The 23,567-nt window shown below is 37.5% G+C and overlaps 1 protein-coding gene across 3 annotated transcripts in view; it reads right to left on the bottom strand.

The window, feature by feature from the left end:
• Window positions 1-23,567, bottom strand: part of LOC137017018 (uncharacterized) — a 90,688-nt gene that overhangs the window by 8,807 nt on the left and 58,314 nt on the right. For 2 of the 3 annotated variants that reach the window (XM_067380906.1, XM_067380907.1), the window contains exon 11: window positions 20,232-20,534. In XM_067380906.1, coding sequence (XP_067237007.1) covers window positions 20,232-20,534 — 303 coding nt within the window. Of the gene's footprint in view, window positions 1-20,231; window positions 20,535-23,567 lie in introns of those variants that run through there. The other variant, XR_010894539.1, reaches the window with a different exon arrangement.

Raw genomic sequence — 23,567 nt, 5'->3', positions numbered from 1 at the left:
AATCACTTTCCAGAACATTCTCGTTCACTGTTCCTTGCTGGTGGAACGATCTTCCTGCCTCCATCCGGAATGCGGAATCATTGGCAATATTCAAAAGACAGCTGAAAACCCATCTCTTTCGTGAGCACTTAACCTCATCTTAAAAAACAACAAACAAACAAACAAAAAAACTTCTTATTCATATCCTTTCACTTCCTCTAATCCCTCTCTATTGTAGCTTAGGATAATCTGAGCACTGCCTATAACTTGTATTAGGAGCACTTCTTGTCTATTTGCCTCGTCATGACGACTCGCTTGTTGTATTCCTCACTTGTAAGTCGCTTTGGATAAAAGCGTCTGCCAAATGAATAAATGTAATGTAATGTAAGAAGCTGTGGGATTACAAATTTGTACTATGTTATATCTAGGTTCCAATGTAATAGTATATGAACTGAAAACTTTATGTACATTGTGTTTTACATTTTGAGGTAAAGATAATGACATTCTAAAGGAGATCAAGGCAGGCAGCCCAGGTGTCTGAGACACTAACCTTTTGTCTTCATGCACTTCCTGACCATAAGGCAGGACAAGCTCAAGATACAGCAGTGCTTTTGTCTCTATGATAATGTAAAGGTATGGGCAATACTGTCAGACTGATTGGATTAGCACCTATGCATTTGAATGACACAGTTATGCTGATTAGATCATGGCTGGGAAATGTAGGGAATGGGCTGATCCCTCCCCTTGAATGTATATGAACTACCAAGTACAATGCCTTAGTTAGACTTGGATGACCAAAGCGACACAACAGCGTGTTTCTCAATAAAGAGTAACTTCTGCTTCAAGAGATCCCAAAGTCTCCTGGTCTCTGCTTCTGAGATTTCCAACAGTTTTGGTGAAGGGAAGGTTGTTTATCCTCTGTTTAATCAGGGAAGGTGCTGTGTTAACAGAATAGCCATCCTCTACTTTGCTAGAGAAGAAGGTTCATCCTCTGTTAATTCAGGGAAGGTTATAACTGTTAAAATGTGGTAGCAAGTTGTTTCAACTCTGCTCGTCAGAGAAGGTTGAATACATTACGATGTGTATTAACTAGGTTAACCTCTGCTCTGTCAGGGAAGTGTTGAAGTGTATTATTGTGCCAGAAAGACATTACACAATGTTGAGAAAGAATGCTAGACTAATTCCAACAACTGAGAAAGGTGGACTAGCTACTCCTTTATGGACAGATAGTGAGTTCAAATCATTGTTAGGAAAGCACATGGACTCAATAGTGACTGAGTCAGTCAGATTGGATTTCACAAAGAAATTTGAGATTCATCCAGAAAAAGTTTGGTCTATTGAAGAATGCAAAAAGGTACTTGGTGCTTGTATTCGGAAGAAAAATATGAAGGGCATTATCTGCTGCCACAGAGAATTTACTCTATCCATTGCACAAGACCAAATTCAAGAGCAGAACAAACAGTTGCACACTCGAGTGTCTCGTCTCACTCAGAAGTTGGGCCTTAACAAAGCCTCAACCAAATGTGACTCAAAAGACGAACAGTCACATGAAAGCTATCCTGACTTACAATCTTTCTGTAGACTAGAGGGCAACAGCAATACTGGATTCATGGATAAAGATGTAAATGCAGTTGAAGTGTGTGGAGTGAAACAAAAGGCTCAGAGTAGGGCAAAAGGGGTTGACACAGTTCGATCTGTAACCCCCATACTGCAGTTACAAGCAGTCAGTACTGCTATAGGTCCTGAAGACATAGAAAGAATTGCTGAGAATTTGCCATCAGTGCATAGAAACTTTTCTGAGTTTAGGACAGAGTTGTCCAGAAAAATGAAGCTCTATGATATGTCCCTAGCTGACATCACCCAGCTAATGTCACAAATCCTAAAAGAGTCAGAATTCAATGATTTTGAAAGTGCTGTAAATAATTCTGAGTTTCAGCATTCCAGTGAATTGAGAGAAGGAGTTCTGAGAGTGTTACAGAACCTTGTTGGACCAAAGGTAGACTGGTCAAAGATCACTAGTTGTGTACAGGAGGAGGATGAAACTGTAAGTGAGGTGTAGCGTAATGGCAGCGTAATTCATCGTCTCCTCCGACGATCTAATTAAAAAGTCCACTAAATCTTTAGAAAAACGAAAGCTTTTTTTAAAACAGTCTATAATAGTGGGACAACGATGGAAACGAGAGAGAAGAGTAGGAAAATGAACACGGAGGTGCCAGAAACCGAAGGTAGACAGCAAGAAGTAACCGACGCAACACATACGTTAGCGTTAGCTCAAAAGCAAGATGCTAACCGTCAGCAAGCTCCCTCAGATAACATGCAAACCAATCTGGAACGAATTTTGGAGGAGATTCAAAGCTTTCGCAAAGAGAATAATCGTCAGCTGGTTGAAATTAAGACTGAATTAAACAAGACAAACCAAAGAATTAGTCACGCAGAAGATCGCATTGAAGAAGCTGAAACACGAATGCAAAACGTGGAAGAGATAATAATAAAAATGATAAAAATGCAATCGCATTTGGAAAGCAAACAGATTGACCAAGAAGGTAGATCGAGAAGAGATAATATAAGGATATACAACGTGCCAGAAGGCGCAGAGAAAAATCCCATGACTGACTACATTGAACAACTTCTGCGAGACACGTTGGATTTTCCTCCGGAGGCAGAACTGCATGTGGAGAGAGCACACCGAGCACTTGCACCCAAGCCTGGAGTGAACGCGAGACCCAGGTCGATTGTAGTGAAATTCCTCAGGTATAAAATGAAAGAAGAAGTGATCCGGAAAGCATGGATGAAAAAGGATATATTTGTGGGTCACCAAAAAATCTACTTCGATCATGATTATCCCCCTGCGGTTCTGCAAAAAAGAAAGGAATACACGGAGGTAAAAAAAGCGCTAAAAGAAAAGAAGATTCGATTCCAGACCCCTTATCCGGCCAGGCTACGTGTGTTCTATGAGGATGGAACCCACATCTACAACACAACTGACGAAGCGTATATGGATCTGAAGAAAAGAGGGTTCAACGTGGAGAAAACATCGCTGACTGAATCACTCGCTGAGCAACTAGAGCGCACTTCTTGGGAGACGGTTTCACAACGAAAAACAAGAGGAAGAAAGGCACCAAGATCGACAGACATCAGAGAACGTCTACAGGCATATAGAAGATAATGCGAAGCTGACGATTTAAAAAAAAAGAGAGAAAAAAGTCTGTTTTTGGACCTTGATTCTTTAGATAGATCTTAATTTAATTTCTCTTTTCGTATTACTGAATGACAGCACATATCTACGTCGTAACGTTGGACACGTGAGTTATGTTCTCTTATATCTCATGTAAAGACGGTGAACAGGAGGGCCCTAATCACCACTATGGAAGAGAAGGTTCTCCCTCCATGCCAGACGCCACTACTAACTTGTTACAGGGTCGTATGTTCCTGACACCTATCTTGGAAGCACGTTATGTTTGTTGTTTATTGTTTCTCCAGGGATTGTGCCTTGCCTTCTATCATCCTTTAGATTGCAATGTTATATTGAACAGACATGGCAAATAACAAAGTAAAAGTAATTTCTTTCAATGTGAATGGTTTGCTTAACCCAATTAAAAGGAAAAAAATCTTAAGCAAAATGAAAAAGGAAAATGCTCATATTGTATATCTACAAGAGACGCATCTGAGTAACACTGAGCATGAAAAGTTGAAAATAATGGGATTTACCCAGATATATTATTCTTCATATCATACAGGGCATAGAAGAGGAGTTATTATTTTGATATCCAACAAGATTATTTTTGAAAAGAAATATGAGTATGCTGATAAAGAGGGTCGATTTATTTTTGTTCATGGAGTGATGAATGGAACATTTATTACTTTATTTAACATTTATGCCCCACCAGGTAGTAATGTCACCTTTTTTCAAAAGATTTTTCAGATTATATCCTCTGAAACACAAGGTATATTGATCTGATTTGAGATGTACATCTACAGCCTGAGCCTGACTCTTCAAACAAAACCGTTATTTTTTCTAAACCCATCCATCGGAAAATTAACACATTGATGAATGATATTGGCATAATTGATGTATGGAGAGATCTATACCCGAATACTAAGGATTATACACATTTTTCTCCTCCACATAATGTCTACACCAGGATAGACTATTACCTCATGTTTAAAAGAGATAGGACCAGGGTGACAAGCTGTGATATTGGAACGATAGATATTAGTGATCATGCCCCAATCTACCTAACAGTAAAACTAGATAATAAATCTAAGGATACTTTGTGGAAACTTAATTCGAATCTTCTTAATGATCATCCTTTTAAAATATGTATTAAAAATGAGATTCATTCTTATTTAGAAACTAATGATAATGAAGAGGTCACACCCCCCATACTGTGGGATGCTGCAAAGGCAGTATTAAGAGGTAAAATTATAGCACTAGCCTCACTTAAAAAGAAAACTCGACAACAGGAGTTAAAAAAATTACAGCATCTATTAAATTTATTAGAAAAAGAACATAAGGACAAGCAAACCTCAAAAATACTAGAACAAATAAAGAAAACAAGAAAAGAAATTAATATGCTGTATACTGAAGAAATAGAGAAAAAAATTATGTTTTCTAAGCAAAAATATTACGAAAATGGATCTAAATTTATGAAAATATTGGCATGGAAATTAAAAAAAACAACAAGCAGATCAAACTATATACAAAGTCGAGGATCCTATTACCAATACAAACCAAACAAGAAAATATTCACGATACTTTTGAAAGGTATTATAAAAAATTATATTCTAAAATGCCAGAAGATAGAAACCAGGAGATTGATTGTTTTTTAGATACATTGGAGTTACCTACCCTTACTGATGAGCAAAATAAAACACTGATAGCAGAAATAACAGCAAATGAAGTAAAAGGGGCTATTACTAAACTAAAATCTAATAAATCTCCAGGACCGGACGGATTTACTGGAGAGTGGTATAAAGTATTCCAAAAGGAATTAATAACTATTCTGGTCCGCACTTTTAATTGGGTTTTAAAGAATGCAATAGCTCCCCCATCCTGGAAGGATGCAGTTATATCTATTATTCCAAAAGAAGGCAAAGATAAGCTAGAATGTGGATCGTATAGACCTTTATCAATATTGAATGTCGATTATAGACTTTTCACATCAATTATGTCCAGAAGGATGGAGGAATTCTTGCCTAACCTAATAAATCAAGATCAATCAGGTTTTATCCGTCAGAGGCAGACACAGGATAATATTAGGCGTACACTGCAAGTTATGAATTATATCAAGAAAAATAAATTAAAATCAATGATTCTAAGTCTAGATGCTGAAAAAGCCTTTGATTCAGTCAATTGGACTTATCTCTATAAGGTTCTACATAAATTTGGCTTTCACAAAGATATAATTAGAAGCATACAGGCACTCTATGATACACCAACTGCAAAAATAAAGATTAATGGTTATTTATCAAAATCATTTACATTGGAAAGGGGCACTAGACAAGGATGTCCATGGTCACCTCAACTATTTGCACTATATTTAGAACCCTTAGTACAAAGCATCAGACAGGATAAAACAATTCAAGGTATGTGTGACCCACATTATAATGCTCCTTGGAAGGATATGGAAAACTATACTACAAAGAATATCCCTGTACAAGCAATATTAGCAGATAATAATTTAAGACAATATATAGATACACTAGAAGACCCATGGACAAAGCTTACTTTAAATGTTTGGGCATCTGTGATAAAAGAATTAAAATTATTGGAATATACTTCCATTCTTAAATGGATTGCTTATGATTCAGACTTCACTCCAAATCAGTCGGATAATAGATTCAAGTTGTGGACAAATAAGGGAATAACTTCTTTTTGCACAATCATTGAGAAAGGTGTAATCCTAAGCTTTCAAGTATTGAAGGAAAAGATCTCATTAGAAAATCAGGATTTTTACAGATATCTTCAGGCTCGAAGTTATTATGATAAAAAAAATAAAAGGGAAATTTAAAGATAATCTTAATCCACTAATAGAATTGTTTAAAAAAGCATATACATCAGGTATTAGATATAAGATAGTCTCTCAGATATACAAGAGCTTAATAAATATGAAAAAACACTCTACAAATTATATAAAAAAGAAATGGATGACAGAAAGTGGAATATTTTTTTCTGATGAAGAATGGTCAACTGTATGGAAATTTCAGTGGAAATCAACTAGGTCACTAAATTGGAAGGAGTATTTTTGGAAAAACATTATTAGATATTTTATAACACCAATATAAACAGCCAAATACAGTAATAACACTTCAAAATGTTGGCGAAACTGTAGATGCAATGAAGCAAACCATTATCATATATTTTGGGAATGCCTACATATTCAGGAATATTGGAAGGAATTACAGGATGCTCTTGAACATATTTTTAGAAGAGACATACCTCTAGAATTCAAACTACTGTATTTTGGTTGTGCTAGTTTAGAAACTATTGCAGTAGATAACAAATATCTGATGGGCGTCCTCTTAGCAGCCAGTAAGAAGGCAATCACTCGCAAATGGTTGCAACAAGAGAGACCGACATTAGATGACTGGATAGATGTGACCATAGAAATTTATATGATGGAAAAGATTACCTTTTTTGTTAACTTAAAGAGAGATGTTTTTCTGGAAAAGTGGAGGAATTGGGTTGCATATGTATCCGAAAGAAGATCAGATTTTGCTTCTATACTTAAATAGATCAAGATTAATATATAATGTATATGTTAATAATATATGTTTGTATATGTATGTAATAATCATTTCCATAAGCCACTTGAGAATAGAATAAGTCATCTGAGGTTGTTAAGGATTGAGTTTAACTAAGAACTTTATTTTTATTTTTTTTTTGCCCTTGTTGTTTTTTTTTTTAATTTTTTTGTTGTTGTTGTTTTACTTATAAAAAATTGTAAAAAAGGAAAAGAAATTATATTTTGAAATAATCGAACAAACCTAAAGTACAAATCATACTTAAAACACAGCAAGTAATTGTTCATACCTGCATTTGTTAAAACACTTTGTGATCGTAATGAGCATTATGTAAACTGAAATATATTGTGTTGTGATTGTACTGAAATGAAAGATCAAAATAAACACAAAATAGCAAAAAAGAAACCGTAAGTGAGTACACTGAAAGATTTTGTCAGTTAGCTGCAGCATACAGTGGAATAGTTGATACTCCAGAGAAGGTGTAAGAGGATAATGGACCACTGGACCACCGCATGTGGTTTGATGGGCTTTCATCAGAATACAGAAATGCATTGCCTTTCTTAGACCTCACATGGTCCAATGGAACCATGCAAAACAACTTGGATAGGTTACTAATTGGGAAAGAGACTCTGATGTCAAGACAAGAGTAAAGATTGCAGCAGCATCCTTTAAGGCCAACACAGAGAATCGACAGAAACGTAAATGTCCTAAGAGAAAAGGCAGTTGTCATTACTGTGGTAAACCTGGGCATTGGATGAAAGAGTGTAGGAAAAACAAAAAGAGCTTTACTCAGCTCCTACTCAGTCTACTTGCTACATTGAAACTGCCCCTCCCCTCTTCTCCAAACTCTTGGAGCAGCAGCTTGCTGACATGCTAACCATTTGGGCTGTGAGTGCTTGATTTTCCCCAGTAATTTACAAGAAAGCTGAAACACTCATTCTGATCAAAAGAAAGTTGACTGTCACTTCCACCATTTGGGGACAAAGGTTAAGTACACTTACAGCCTTAAATGTTATGTTACAGCACACACCATTCACTTATCCATCCTCAATGGGTTATGATGTCTACTATGACTGATGTTTCAGTAGAAGATGGAGATGTACCACAATAAAGTTTGCAAATTGACTACAGGGAGAGATTAGGACACACAGACCAGTGAGGAGCTCAGGGAAGAACCGAAGTGCATAAGGCCTCGGGGGCTAAACCCTGTAGTGAAGACTTCCTCATAGGTTTCCCCATCTCAGTACTTTATCCCCACCTTACTGGTCTATAGGTGTCAAATTGATTAAGGCTAGGTTAAGAAAAAGAAGAACAAAACCACTATACGATCACTAGAAGTTTATTATGATAAGAGTTAGACAGAAAAACTATACAATCATCAGAGGTGTAACGTACTAAAGTCTATGCATGAATACTGCTGGTCAGCTGTCTCTTTGTTTTCTTGTGTGCAGGTATGTGCATATCCCATGATGTCTCATAAGCAGCACCTGGTGTAAAGCATCACCTCAGATATCCAACAACCTTCATGACGACAGAGTCATCTGAGCAACTTGGAACAGACATGGAAATGCTTTGGAAATGGACTCTACTGGGAAGAGACTCCACAGATATTCAGGCGCCATGGACTTTTAGGACTTCCACGCTTATGCTACATGGTTTTGTGTGTCATCATGTAGTTAATACAACATGTTACCACCCTGCGTTGTATATGTGTGTCAACAGTATACTCAAGTTAAAGAACAACACTTATGTAAATGTTGGACGAGACACAGAATAAGATGTATGTGCCTGTAGCTGTTACAAGTTGCATGACTGGAAGATGGGACTTATGTTAACAAACATATGTTATAGAAGGGATTTAAGAAGGTTTAAATTTGTATTATGTGAGAGTTATTAGAACTCTCAAAGGGGGAACTGTGGAATTACAAATTTAAGAATCTGTTGAAGAGCTGCTGATCCTACATCCTGACATAACCTCACATGAAATACTAAGGTCAAGTACATCGTATTTAGCATTTTAAGGTAAAGATGACGACATTAGATTAATGATTCTGTTCAGCAAAGTTTCCAGTATGAGTCTTCTGCCAGTTCCTGTTATCTTTGTTGTATGTCTAATGAGTGATTACTGAGATTCTCACCTTTTGTCAGTAATGGTTCTTGGAGCCCCTCTCCCATTCTTTGAATAGGTATGCTGATTGGATTAGGACTTGTGACACTCTAGCGTCTGGGGCAGGCTCCTATACCTGAATACTTCATTTGCATGCTTTAAGGTCATCTCCCTGGTTCTTTGTCTCTATCCCTAAGCCAGGGGTTGGCAACCCAAAATGGATTTGACAAAGAAATGGCTTCAAAGAGCCATATTGGACCAAAAAACAAAACAAAAAACAAATCTGTCTGGAGCCGCAAAAAATTAAAAGCCTTATATAAGCCTTATATGAAGGCAACACAGGCTGTAAGTGTATATTTGCTATATTAGCCTACTATCAAAATGATGTTACAAATACATAATGAGGTATTCCCGAGGTATATATTTAAAGACTGCGGAAAGCTACAGAAAAAAGAAGCAAATGGATCGGTGCAATTCACAGAAACAGCTGGACTCCAGCAGAGAAACATGGATTGGCAGTTATCATTTTGTGTCAGATAGTTGAATTTTGAGGTAAAATCATACCGTATATATTGTATTGTTATAAATTATGTTGACAAATCATCAATTAAATATTTTCCATCTTATATTCTGTATAATTGTGTGTTTTAAAATAAACACTGACAAAAACTATACTATAAAACTATATGTTTTAGGGCTGGACAATATGACGATATATATAACATTGATATAAGTAATTACGCGGATTTATACCTATATTGTAGTTATATAAAGCGTTCAGAGGCAGATTTGCTTTATGTATTTCCCTGGAGTCAAATCAGGCACATAAATGTCAGGAAACACGACTCCTGGCTGCATGTCAATATCCATGGATTAGGTTTATTTGACAAGTTGTAAGAAACACTTTCGAGTCCAACCTTTAGTGTAATTCGTTTGTTTTACTCGTGTTTTCGCAGTTTCCCCTATTAAATCCAGTCACGCAGCAGCTTCTTTTGTCACTCAGTCCAGCTGAGGGAGCATGTTTTCGGCGGGAAAGTGACGTCGATGCATACCCTCTATTGCGGCGCACTGAAACGTGTCACAGGCTATGACACAAATCTTCGTTGACAGAAATGTTGAAATTTAATATTTATTATACACATTTTTACAGCATTGGAAAACGTTAAGAATGTTTGTGTCATGTTTGTCGTCCTACAGAAACCATATGAAAACAAAATATATCCCCCCCCCCCATGTTTTTCCATTTTCATACATTTTTGAAAAAGCTCCAGGGAGCCACTAGGGGGCCGCTAAAGAGCCGGATGCGGCTCTAGAGCCGCGGGTTGCCGACCTCCGCCCTAAGCACTGCTCCCTAAAATGTATTTAAACTACAATGTACACTGTCTTAGTTAGACTTGATGACTGCAGCTACCGACAGCACGTGTTCTCAATAAAGAATCTGCTGAAGATACATCCAAGTCTCCTGGTCGTCGCTTCTGATTTCCAACACCTACATGACAACTGCTCTCTCAAGACGAACTCTGAAGTAGATCAACTATAAGATGTAACGACACCATGAGACTGCCACACTGACGTGTCCTTTTTTATTCACAATCTCCTCATTGCCGACAGGTACAGCACTCATTTTCATGTCTTTGTTACACTGCAGCTAAATTCGGTTGTCAGTTCACCTTTTAGTGCTTAATAGCATTCTGTACACACAGAGCTCAGTAAAATACGGGAGTGACAACCGCATTCTACAACCGAATTAACTCCAGAAAAATACAGGTAGTGACAACAGCATTTACAGAAATTCTATGCAGTGTGTACGGAACTGAACAACTTGTTGTTAATGATGTTTACGTGCACCGGTGTAATGTGTGTCTCTCGTGTATGCGTGGCAAATCACAGGGAAAGCACAAGCCTATCCAAATGCTTTATGCTGAAAATCACAATTCATGTCTGCTCACTTTAATAACTCCATAAACCTGTTTGAGACGAGCTTAAACAACAAGCCAAAAAGCTTATAATGAGTGACCATGGCAACATAGAACGAGTGCCGCATACTGTGTGAAGCTGGCTATACAAGCATAAACAAAACACGACGCCTCCGTTGACTGTGTTAGTGTGTTTAGTAGTGGTGGGCCGTTAACGGCGTTAACGTGCTGCGTTAACGCGAGACTCTTATCGGGCGATAAAAAAAATATCGCCGTTAATCTATTCTCAAAGTTGGGATGGGAGCTGGGTCTATTCTACGCAAGTTATGATGACTTTCACCTTGATATTTTAGCGCGGATGTATCCTAGCCGAACTGACCCTTCGCAAAGACCCGCCCCCCCTTAGTTACTGTTGCTTTGTCCAACAAGCCGTGGTGCTGTCACACCACACACAGTGATTAATGCATCACGGAGCAAAGAGGACACTGACAACACGTAGACAGAGCAGGTTACTTATGATATTTAACAAAGTCCCAGCTTTAAAACTGTGTAGTTTTTAAGAAATTCAAACAATTAAACCCGTTTTCTTTAATGTGTCGTGACCATGGTCGTGACAGATTGCTGTAGCGCCTCAGCTCAAGAGGCTCGTAAACCGATCATCTCTTACTACGAGTCCATTTATAGCATCAAATAAACATGAATGAACATGAGAATCAGTGTTGTTTCAAACGCGGAAAGATGTCAATATACAAAATATAATATACAAAAGTTTAACTCCACTGTCTGAGGTTAATCTTCTAACTCCTATCTGCTTTGTCGGACAAAATGGTGGATTACTTTTAGTCATTTGCTGCGTTCCAATTCGCCTACTTATAGTACGCCCTAAAATATGAACTCTTTCTGTGAACAAAAAGTACTTACTTTTGAGTGTGTAGCAAAAGAGTAGACAAGCTTTGGGACATACTATCACGTCATACAGTTGCGTCTTTGCTCTCTGTCGCATCCAGTCACCGTAAACTGGCCTGTCAATCATCTTACATCCTCCACATTTCATTTAGCTAATTTCCTACCGTATCGGAGAGAAATGCAGCACGTTGATCTGCAGTCGCGAGTCTTTCATGTGGAGAACTCTCCTCATATTAATGCATAAAGATGCATTTGAAAGTTAATGGCCATTCGGATCTTTATAAAAGTCCACATTGGTATGGAAAATAACACATATAACATTAAATAAATATTTTCTATAAGTTTGAACTGATTATTAGTCACTCAAACAGCCTCTCAGCCTCTATCGTGCATATTCGTCCTGTTTTGTAGTTTTGGGTATCTCACATATTCTGAATGTCTTCGGCAGAATTCAAATGAGCCATTTTAATCTAGATTAATCTAGATTAAAAAAAATTAATCTATGCCCACCTCTAGTGTTTAGTTAAATTGCTGAAAATAACGAGTGTTTTGTCACTTTAATATTACTTTGGTCACGATAACGGATACCAAAGATGAGAGACGCCAGCTTGTTGCTATGGTTTCCAAGCTGTCAATCATCGCATTTTCGAGTGTGTTGTGTTCTGTACACATATGTAACGATAATTTAGGGGATTCACTCCCGAATTTAAATGCGGTTGTCACGCCTTTTTTGCTGTTCTGAACTCCACGCAACTTGTTTGCGTGTCACCCGTAGCGCGTATGTTTGTGATCCAGGGATGGAGGGGGAGTTGTTCATGCAACCGAACTTCATGTCTGTTTACATTTTAATGCATTTAAGTGAAACTATATTGAGTTATATCTAATGTGACCATACGTGCTATTTTTCCTGGACACGTCCTGGACAGGATTTCTAAATTGGCTTGAGCCCTTGCCTCTTTAATCGTGAAAGCGCCCTTTTCAGTCACATTAATGTGCAGAGCGCGATTTCTACGTGGAGGAGGTGCATGCCACTGTTCCTATTGACAGTCCTCGTGCAATGCAATAAAATGTTGTCATATTTGCAATGATTTGACCGTTCTCTGCAAATACCGCCTTCTCTCAAGCCACGATTTGTCGATTATATAAGGCATGCTACTTGTCAAATTAGTTGTCAGTCATTACCTTCAGCAAAGTATGAAAACAAAACAATTTAGAAATCCTGGCCAGGACGTGTCTGGGAAAAAAAAAATGGCATGCATGGTCACCCTATTAAATTAAAAAAAAATTCTATTATTATCGATTAAGATGCACCATCTACCGTTTTATCGTCCAGGACAATTAAGGCTCTGTCACCGCTCATCCTGTTCTTCCTTGCACAAAGGAGCAGATACTGGTCCCTGTCCAGCTCTCCTAGAGTAACTGCCTGTCTCCTGGAATCTCCTCCAAGCACTTGAGACTGTGCTGGGAGACACAGCAAACCTTCTGGCAATGGCACGTATTGTTGTGCCATCAATTGGACTGCCTGTGCAACCTCTGTAGAGTCCAGGTATCGCCTCATGCTACCAGTAGTGACACAGACCCTAGCCAAATGCAAAACTAGTGAAAAACAGTCAGAAAAGATGAGTATGGCAAAAAATGTCAGTGGCCTCCACCTGTAAAACCCTTCCTGTTTTGGGGGTCGTCTCATTGTTGCCCATCTAGTGAACCTGTTGTTAATTTCATTAACACCTGTTGTATAATATTAACAAAATGCAATTACCCTGCCTCCTTGATTAGATTTTAGATGTCTGTTGCTACACATTTGGCCAATGTATTAAATGTAAGGCATTGCTTACAATATTTATTTTTTTTTTCTAAGAAATGTATTATACTGTATGGCCAGAGGTGTACAGTTAGTGTTTGTGCCTGCCCATGAGAAGGAGGAGCAGAACTGGACTGCTAGACAGAAGTGTGTGCAGTTCTATGTGTGTGCTCAAGGACAACGAAAACTGTGGTTCTACTCCTAGAACCTTATAAGGACATCAGCCATCTTGGCTGAGTTTACTGGAGTCCAAGGACACAAAAGCCAGACAGCTTGAACCTGCGAGGCCTTGAGAAGGGTCTGAAAACTTTGGGAAAGTTACAACGTACGTCAATCAAGAAAATAACCCAATGTCTGCAATAAACAACACCAGTATAAAAGACAGATGAGTTGATTGCCTCTTCGGATACTGATATGTCAGTACCCCGGCGCCTAGAAGCCCAGAGCTGAAGATGGGACGCCCAGAGCTGACTACACCTCTGACTCAAGAGTGAATACTGCATTTTATACCTTAATGATGAAGTTTTATTTACCTTTACATTTTTGTTTATTATAAAAAGAAAAGTAACCAATTAAAAGAAATTTAATTGATTACAAAAGCTGCCTACCTTGGCTTGATTTATAGTGTTTTAAGACTTTGAATAAGAACATATCACAGAGGAGTCTTCTGACCAAATTGTAAGTTATTTAACCCTCGCATGCATTATGATAAATCTATAAAAAAAAAAAAATATTTGACTCTTTTTCTTTTCTTAGAATGGCTTAATTTGAAGTGCTGTAAAAAAAATTTGAAAAAAAATAAATAAAATAATTTAAGGTACTTTATGATATGTTGCCATATGGCAACAACGTACAATAGTGGAAATAACTTACTGTAAGTGTAAGTGTATACAGTTAATATTTTTCCTCAGAAATGTTGTTTGTATTGAATCAATTGGTGCTATTATAAGCTCTAGCAGTAATTATAAACAACACCTTATACTTATTTTCCAACATCTTGTGCTTTTATTTATTCCATTCTCTTTTGCTGAAAAATGCTTTATATTCTTTGAATTTCATTACGTTTTTTTGTGAATATTATTTAAATTGCAAATGTAGAAAGTTAAAAACAAATCTAATACAGTTCTTCATCATGTATCATAAAACACTGATATAAAACCAAAAAATTGCAGTTCATGAAAATTCAACATTACGCAATCTTATGAGAGGAAGGTTATGAATATGAACCCCCATAATCCTTGAAACTTCCCCTTTTTTCAGTATGAATCTTCAAAAAGCATTTTTTTTCAGAGGTGAGACACATGTACACATCACATTTGGTGCACTTCACCCTAACAATACACTTACATCCACTTGCACCTGCCTTTTTGAGACACAATGGTAGGACAGTGGTTGGTCTGGGCCAGTATACTGGCTGTGATGGCAGATCTCTGATGTTGATTTAATCCATAATACAAATGTCATGGCAGTCCTTAACATATGACTAATCAACATTATATCACTAGCATTATTGTTGTTATTGTTACAGCTTAACAGACTGCAGCTGATCTTTGCTAGCTATCTAACCTATTATAATAATGCCATTCCATTATTGCGCAGTGTTGCCATATGGCAACACAGACATTTTCTCGATTTACCAAAAACTAATTTCATAAAAACTTTTTTGAGTTGTGAATATGTCGTCATAACTTACCTGAGATGATGTTAACAATTTTTTTTTGAATGTGACATGGGCGGGTCCTTGTTTGTTACTGAGGTTTTAATTTGCTTTCAGCAACTACTGACAAGAGACGGAAGTCTGTCAGAAAATCGCGCGACAGAAAAAAATTGCATGTCATGTGACTTAACCAAAGCACATCATTGGCTAAACTAAGGTCTTCTCTTACCAACAAAAAAAAAGAAAGTTCTCTTAAAGAGATAGTGGCAAGGAAATGAACACAAATGGCCCTATTTTAATGATCTAAACGCAAAGTGTAAAGCGCACGGCGCAGGTGCACTCAGGGCGTGTCCAAATCCACTTTTGCTATTTTAACGACGGAAAAACGGTCCGTGCACCGGGGCGCATTTTTGAAATTGGTTGTTCCTGTTCTCTTAATGAGTAATTGGCGAAACGTTCAATAAACCAATCAGAGTGTCATCTCCCATTCCCTTTAAGAGCGAGATGCGCTCGCGCCATGGCGGATTGATATTTACATGGCGGGAAATGTTGCCGGAAAAGCTGAATGCTTTTCAAGCGAAGAAACCGATCTGCTCGTGCGCGAAGTTAAAGCGGGCGAGCAGATCATCTACGGGACAAGCATGTACTCCATTTGGCTGAACAATTCGAAAATACGTAACATTATAAAATACACTGACTTATTAAACACACCGATTCAACTGAGGAGTTCAACTAGTGATGTTTTGCTGAAATTACCTGTTAAGTGGCCAGTCAATCTTTCAGTCGTTTGCGTTGGATGCGGCTTTCAAATAGCTCCGCGCGATGAGTCAGTTAATATATATGTGTGTGTATTGGCACGATTGTTCAATTAATTAGCCAATTTCGTTTATCATTATAAGCAGTAATAGGCTGAATTGAAAATAGGTAGCCTAATTCTAAGGGCCCTATTTTAATGATCTAAACGCAAAGTGTAAAGCGCACGGTGCAGGTGCACTCAGGGCGTGTCCACTTTTGCTATTTTAATGACGGAAAAACGGTCCGTGCGCCGGGGCACATTTTTGAAATGGGTTGTCCCTATTCTCTTAATGAGTTATGGCCGTAACGTTCAATAAACCAATCAGAGTGTCATCTCCCATTCCCTTTAAGAGCAAGATGCGCTCGCGCCATGGCGGATTGCAATTTACATGGTGGAATTATATATGTGTGTGTATTTGCACGATTGTTCAATTAATTAGCCAATTTCATTCATCATTATAAGTAGGAATAGGCTGAATTGAAAATAGGTAGCCTAATTCTAATACACACAATGACTATTCATCATTACATTTTTATATTTATGTAGCCTACACAATAATATTCTTTTACACTGTAATCCTTTTGTTTTTAATATTTGGCATGTTTGTGTGATGCGTATCCCTGTGTGTAATAAACAAAGTCAACGCGCACTGTGGACGCGCCCAGAGGCGCAGTTTCTACCAACGCGCTCTAACTAAAAAATATTGTGCCATTGACTTTAGACCAGGTTTGAGTTGGTCTATGGCGGAGTCTATTTTCAGCTCCTTAAAACAGCAATGCGCCTGAACACACCTCTTTTTTAGACCAGCACGCCCATGGGCGCACTAACTGGCACAAATGCATTTACTAATTTAAGGACGTGGCGCTGAACGGGAAAACGCAAAAGGCGCCGGATGCAAACTAGCAAACACACTTGCGCTGTGCCTTGCGTCGCATTGCGCCGGGTGTATTATAGGGCCCAAAATGTATGTTGCCATATGGCAACACTATGCGGTAGAGGGTTAAAATGCTTATAATTTAGGCCAGACTTGACTTACTTTACCTAACCCTAGAATAATAAATAATATGCTTAAAAGGTGTTAAGATCAAAATACACACCACAAAACACACCAAAGCAGCTGAAACTGATTAACAACACCCTCTGTTACTGAACTGACCAGGGGTCGTATTCACAAAACGTCTTAAGGCTAAAAGTAGCTCCTAACTTGCCAATTTAGGAAAAACTCTTAAAAATAATGGGCACATCAGTCCTAAATGTAAGTTTTTGCTCTAAGAATATTTCACAAAGCATTTTAGCACTAAAACTAGTTTCTAAACCTGTGAAACGTTAGGAGTAGTCAAGAGGACTCCTGAGTCACTAAGACCAAATCACAAACAGTCCTAATCCACCCAAAGACACTGAATACCATGAGACAATAGCGATAGAGCCTTAGGTGCTGAACTTTTTCTTCATAATGCAGTACATTTTTTGATTTATGGTTGAATCTACGATAAGATACCAAAAATGAATCTTAAAGGTGCCCTAGAACTTTTTCCACAAGATATACAAGTAAGATAATATAAGTCTAAGGTGTCTCCTGAATGTGTCTGTTAAGTTTCAGCTCAAATTTTGGGGCATAATTATAAATGCGCCGATTCAGGGCTGCTGGCCCTTAAAATCTCACGCTCACGCCGAGCTCTCGACTATAATACATTGCATAAACAAAGTCCACACAGCTAATATAACCCTCAAATAGGTCTTTACAAAATGTTCGTCATGCAGCATGTGCAGATATGCAAGTATAGTATTTATTTGGATGTTTACATTTGATTCTGAATGAGTTTGAGGCTATGCTCCATGGCTAAAGCAAATATTACACACTGTTGGAGAGATTTATAAAGAATATGTTTATGAATTATGCAGACTGCAAGTGTTTAAAAATGAAAATAGTGACGACTCTTGTCTCCGTGAATACAGTAAGAAATGATGGTAACTTTAACCACATTTAACAGTACATTAGCAACATGCTAACAAAACATTTAGAAAGACAATTTACAAATATCACAAAAAATATCATGTAATCATGGATCATGTCAGTTATTATTGCTCCATCTGCCATTTTTCGCTGTTGTTCTTGCTGGCTTACCTAGTCTGATGATTCGGCTGTGCACATCCAGACGTTAATACTGGCTTGTCTAATGCCTTGAACATGAGCTGGCATATGCAAATATTGGGGGCGTACATATTAATGATCCTGACTGTTACGTAACAGTCTGTGTTATGTTGAGATTTGCCTGTTTTTCGGAGGTCTTTTAAACAAATGAGATTTACATAAGAATGAGGAAACAATGGAGTTTGAGACTCACTGTATGTCTTTTCAATGTACTGAACTCTTGTTATTCAACTATGTCGAGGTAAATTAAATTTTTAATTCTATGGCACCTTTAAATAAATAAATAATTTCCAATTACCTATGGCAGTTGTTTCGTCCCAAACTTTGTTTAATATAGTGTATAAACTATATTAAAGTTGCTGTCCGTAACTTTTTTTGTGTTCAAAATTTACAAAAAAAGTACATAATGAGGATGTACAACATGAATCCATTTTCCAAACCGTGTTTTTGTCTTACCCTGAATCATTATGGTACATTTATAATAAGTATTTATATTCGGACTATTTCAGAGCGGACTGGTAGGACTCGCCAGAGTATCACAGTAACTGCGTGACTCGCCATAGACATACACAGAGAAAAGTAGCTCCGGCTAGAATGTTCTTCCTTACATTATATTCCATATATATATATATATATATATATATATATATATATATATATATATATATATATATATATATATATATATATATATATATATATATATATTCAATGAAACATTTTTCGATTTTTCACATTTTCTAGAGAGAAAGCCGTTTCACCTGTCCCACTTTTTGAGGAATAAAGTCCTGCTCAGATCAGTGGCTGCTTTCTCTCTAAACAAAAGGAAACTTAAGTAATTTAAATAACTTGCAATATTTGGTCCGACAAAACAAGCCAAAAATCTGCAACTCGGCTAAATAAATTAAATTATTATTCAATTCAAATTAATTAATCTGCAACTGCCTGTATTTACAGTTGACTTCATGAAAAAAATACCACATGACCTTTTTGAGTCTTACAGCTTTGATAAAATAGAGACACATTTGAACACATTTTCAGTCCAGAATGATTGAACTCTGTCCATTAATTCCTCTAGAACAGTGTTTCCCAAACTTTTTTTCTGGGGACCCACATTTTAAATTCGATAAATTCTTGTGACCCAATAAACATTAGGCCCATATAGTTCATATATCACAAAGAGAATTTATGCATTAACAAAATATGTATGACCATTTTTAAGGTCAGTTAAGCTTCCACTTAACTATTTAAAAGAGATACAGATATTTGACAAAGCACAATTATTTTTTATTTACCTGTTGTTGACAATAAGTAAAATGCAGAGGTGAAATGAGAAAGGAAGAGTTGACAGGGCATCTCATTGTTTTCATATTGGCCTCCCTCGGGGACGGTATTTTGACTTATGGCAGTGTTAGCCTGGTCTTTAGCTGGTTTTTTCTTCTTAATTAGCCAAGCATCCATTTTTATGGCTGGTTGCCGAGTGCAGAGCGCAGCTAAAGAACAAAAAAAAAAAAAAAATCGGAAGAAAACGACGAGCTCCCTCGTGCGGCTAATTGGTGAACTACACATATAGCGGGCGAGAGCCGTGAGGGAACGGCGCGAGGCCGGTGGCGCGAGTGTTAATGAGCATCACCTGGGAGGCGCACCGGCTTTGAGTCTCTCACGGAGGAGCTCCGGGAGCATAAAAGGAGGAGCGACTACAGTGAAGGACGAGAGAGGATCAGGCCTGGACTTTACGTTATGTTTTATTATGTTTGTGTGGCCGGCAGACGTCCGCGAGGGTCTGCCGGCATTACTTTCGTTTTGTTCTTTGTTTATTTTGGTATTAAAGTTATGTTGAACGTTCGCCGGTTCCCGCCTCCTTCTTCCCGTATCTACGAACTGTGTTACAAGCACACTGAAAAATAGTGCTCGACTTGGCGACCCATACAAAATCTCCCGCGACCCCGCCTTTGGGAATGACTGCTCTAGAAGGTCTTGATCCTGACATTACAGTGTGTTGATTTCTACATCAGTATAGATCTGCTATGGAAGCAGTGCAGTGATATGATGAACAGCTCAGAGTTTCTCCATCATTAATATAACACAACTGAACACTTTTATACTCATATTTTGACACAAGGTCTGTCATATACACTGCTGCTGTTTCACTGAAAGACTTTGTGTTACTCACCCCAGACGATAAGCCTGAAGAGTCTGAATGTTGAATAATCTCTGGTATTGAACTCTAGTTTATATAATCCAGTGTGTTCAGGTCTGGTTCGTTGAATGATGAGAGATCCAGTCTCAGGGTTCAGCTTCATTTGGTCTCTGAATTCATCAGTCCATTGAGGATTCTCACGGTTCTCTCCAGTCATTTCAGCTATGAGTTTCTCTCCAAACTTCCACTGTATTTTATCATCCTTCTGTATATCAGAATTAGTATCATACAGAGTGACAGAATCTCCCTCCGGCACTGATTTATTCTCTTGATGTCCTGCAGCAGCACAGAAATAGAGAAATATAGATCAGAAATCAGAAACAGAAACTAACATCATCAGACAACAAAATATTACTGATCAATTGTTCAACATCTCAAAGGTTTCATTCACTCAGTTTAAAAATAAGGTAAAAGAAGCAAATTGGGGGGGGGGGGGTTCTTCTAGTCATTCAGAAAAACTTTCATTGTCGATCACAAGACAGATAACATGCAAACATCAGCCTGTTTCACACTAGACGAGTAAGTGAAGAGTATAAAAGCTTGCAGGAACAGGATGAGAGCGAGTTAAATGATCAGAGAAGTCCTGCGTTCATCACCAGAGAGAAGTCAGCAGATTCACTGGAAGACGGGTTATAATTACAAGGTCAAGAAATAAATAATCTATAAATTACAATCAGATCAATAAGATGCATTCAGAAAACAGACAGACTGAATTTTTATTTCATGGTCACTTAAAGGCTACACACTGATCAGTACAGGAGGTGACATGAATACAACACAAGCAATGTTTCGCATCAGTGATTTGATAATGCATTGTGTAGTGCACACTAGGACAGACAGGCTAAGATTAAAGCTTGGCTAGGGAAGATAGCTACTGACAGTTTTTGGAAATGTAGTTACAAACAGAAAAAAAACAAAAACATTTACATATTCACAAAACATTTTATCTTACCACTAAGAGTTCTCCTATATAACAGTAAGAGTTCTTAGCTAAAAGTTTCCACTTAATACCTATTCACAAAGCTGCTGAGACCAGCAATAACAAGCACTTATTTATGGTAACTTGTAAGACACTTACTAGTGGTATATACACAGTAATTATGTTGTACTCACGGACACTAGTAAGTAAAACTTTTCAAGAAATAAAGTAATTGTTTTGCTGCACTGTGTATGTAATTTATAGAGTGTTTTATGAACTGGTAATTTATGAATTGCTCTCCACAACAGTGCATCTTATTTTATAGTCCTTACTAGTTAATATGCTTAAGCTTATTATTACAAAGGTTAAAGAGCTGGTAATTTCTATGTAATGTTTATGTATAATGATGCACTTTATTTTACAATTATATTTCCATGTACTTACAGTGGTGATCAAAATTATTGGCACCCTTGGTAAATATGATCAAAGGTGACTGTAAAAATAAATCTGCATTGTTTATCTTTTTGATCTTTAATTCATAAAATTAGCAAAAGTCTAATCTTTCATTGAAGGAAAATAATTAAAAGTAGGGGGAAAGTCACATTATGAAATAAATGTTTTTCTCCAAAACACGTTGGCCATAATTATTAGCACCCCTAGAATTTTTTATGAGTAAAATATCTCTGAAGTTTATTCCCATTCATATTTAATTTTTTTTTAGCACACCAGGGTGATCGTGAACATGAAATTGTCCAGCCATGACTTCCTGTTCCACAGGAGTATAAACATGAGGAAACACAAAGGCCAAATTCCCTTAATTATTCATCACAATGAGTAAAACCAAATAATATAGTTCTGATGTGCAGCAAAAGATTGTTGAGCTTCACAAAATAGAAAGTGGCTGTAAGAAAATAGCTAAAGCATTGAAAATCCCCATTTCCACCATCAGGGCAATAATTAGGAAGTTCCAATCAAGTAAACATATTACAAATCCGCCTGGAAGAGGACGTGTGTCTAAATCGTCCTAATGAGTGGTGAGGAGGAAAGTTTGAGTGGCCAAAGACTCTTCAAGGATCACAGTTGGAGAATTGCAGAGATTAGTTGAGTCTTGAGTCTCAGAAAGCCTAAAAAAAATGATCAAACAGCACCTACATCACCACAAGTTGTTCGGGAGGGTTAAGAAAAATCCTCTGCTCTCATCCAGAAACAATCTCCAGCATATTCAATTGTCAGACAAAGACTGGAACTTCAAACGGGACAAGCTTCTATGGTCAGATGAAACTAAAAGAAGAGCTTTTTGGCAGCAAACCCACCAGATGGTTTTGGTGCACACATGGATAAAAAGTGCCCCGTGCCCACGGTTAAATATACTGCTGGATCTTTAATGCTGTGGGCCTATTTTTGTGCTGGAGGTCCTGGCCATCTTGTTCAGATTCATGGTATCATGGATTCTATCAAATACCAACAGATGAAAAACAAAACCTGACCGCTTCTGCTAGAAATCCAATAATGGGCTGTGGTTGGATTTTCCATCAGGACAATGATCCAAAACAAACATCAAAACCAACACAAAAATGTGTCACTGAACACAAAACTAAGCTTCTGCCATGGTCTTCCCAGTCCCCTGACCTGAACCCTAAAGAAAATGATAGGAGTGAACTGAAGAGAAGAAGCACCAGCATGGAGCTGGAATCTGAAGGATCTGGAGAGATTCTGCATGAAGGAATGATCTCTGATCTCTTGTCAGGTGTTCTTCAAACTCATCAGGCATCATACAAGAAGACTCAGAGCTGTTATCTGTTGCAAAAAGTATTGAATAAAAGGGTGCCAATAATTGTGGCCAACATGTTTTGGAGAAAAACATTTTTTTCATAATGTGATTTCCCCCCCTACTTTCAATTATTTTTCTTCAATGAAAGATTAGCCAATAATTCTGACCACCACTGTACTATGAACATACTAGTGAACATACCAGTTATTAAATGCGTAAGTTACACCTGTGGCTGGTTGCATAAACTTAGCCTCTATGTTAAGACTGTGACTTAAGATCTAGTTTGACCAATTAGCACTTAGTTAGGGCTAATCAGTCTTACTTTTCTGATTCAAATGAGACTGATCTACCTTTTTATGTAACTGACATTACAAAGTTAGTACCAATCTTGAAGAAAAAAAAAAAAAAAAATGATGACTAAGCAGTTTATGCAACTGGCCACTGGTAAGAGCTGGTAATTCCTATTAATATTTATGTACATGGATGCACTTTATTTTACAGTCCTATTTCCATGTACTTACTATGAACGTACTAGTGAATATACCAGTTTGTTAATGCGTAAGTTACACATTACTTAGGTTGGTATCGGGGGTATTTTTACGAGTACAAGCACAAGTAC

Source organism: Chanodichthys erythropterus, chromosome 3 (assembly GCF_024489055.1).
Source record: "Chanodichthys erythropterus isolate Z2021 chromosome 3, ASM2448905v1, whole genome shotgun sequence".
Classification (NCBI taxonomy): domain Eukaryota; kingdom Metazoa; phylum Chordata; class Actinopteri; order Cypriniformes; family Xenocyprididae; genus Chanodichthys; species Chanodichthys erythropterus.
Note: the sequence above shows the minus strand (reverse complement) of the source record. Positions and strands in the feature narration are given on the sequence as shown.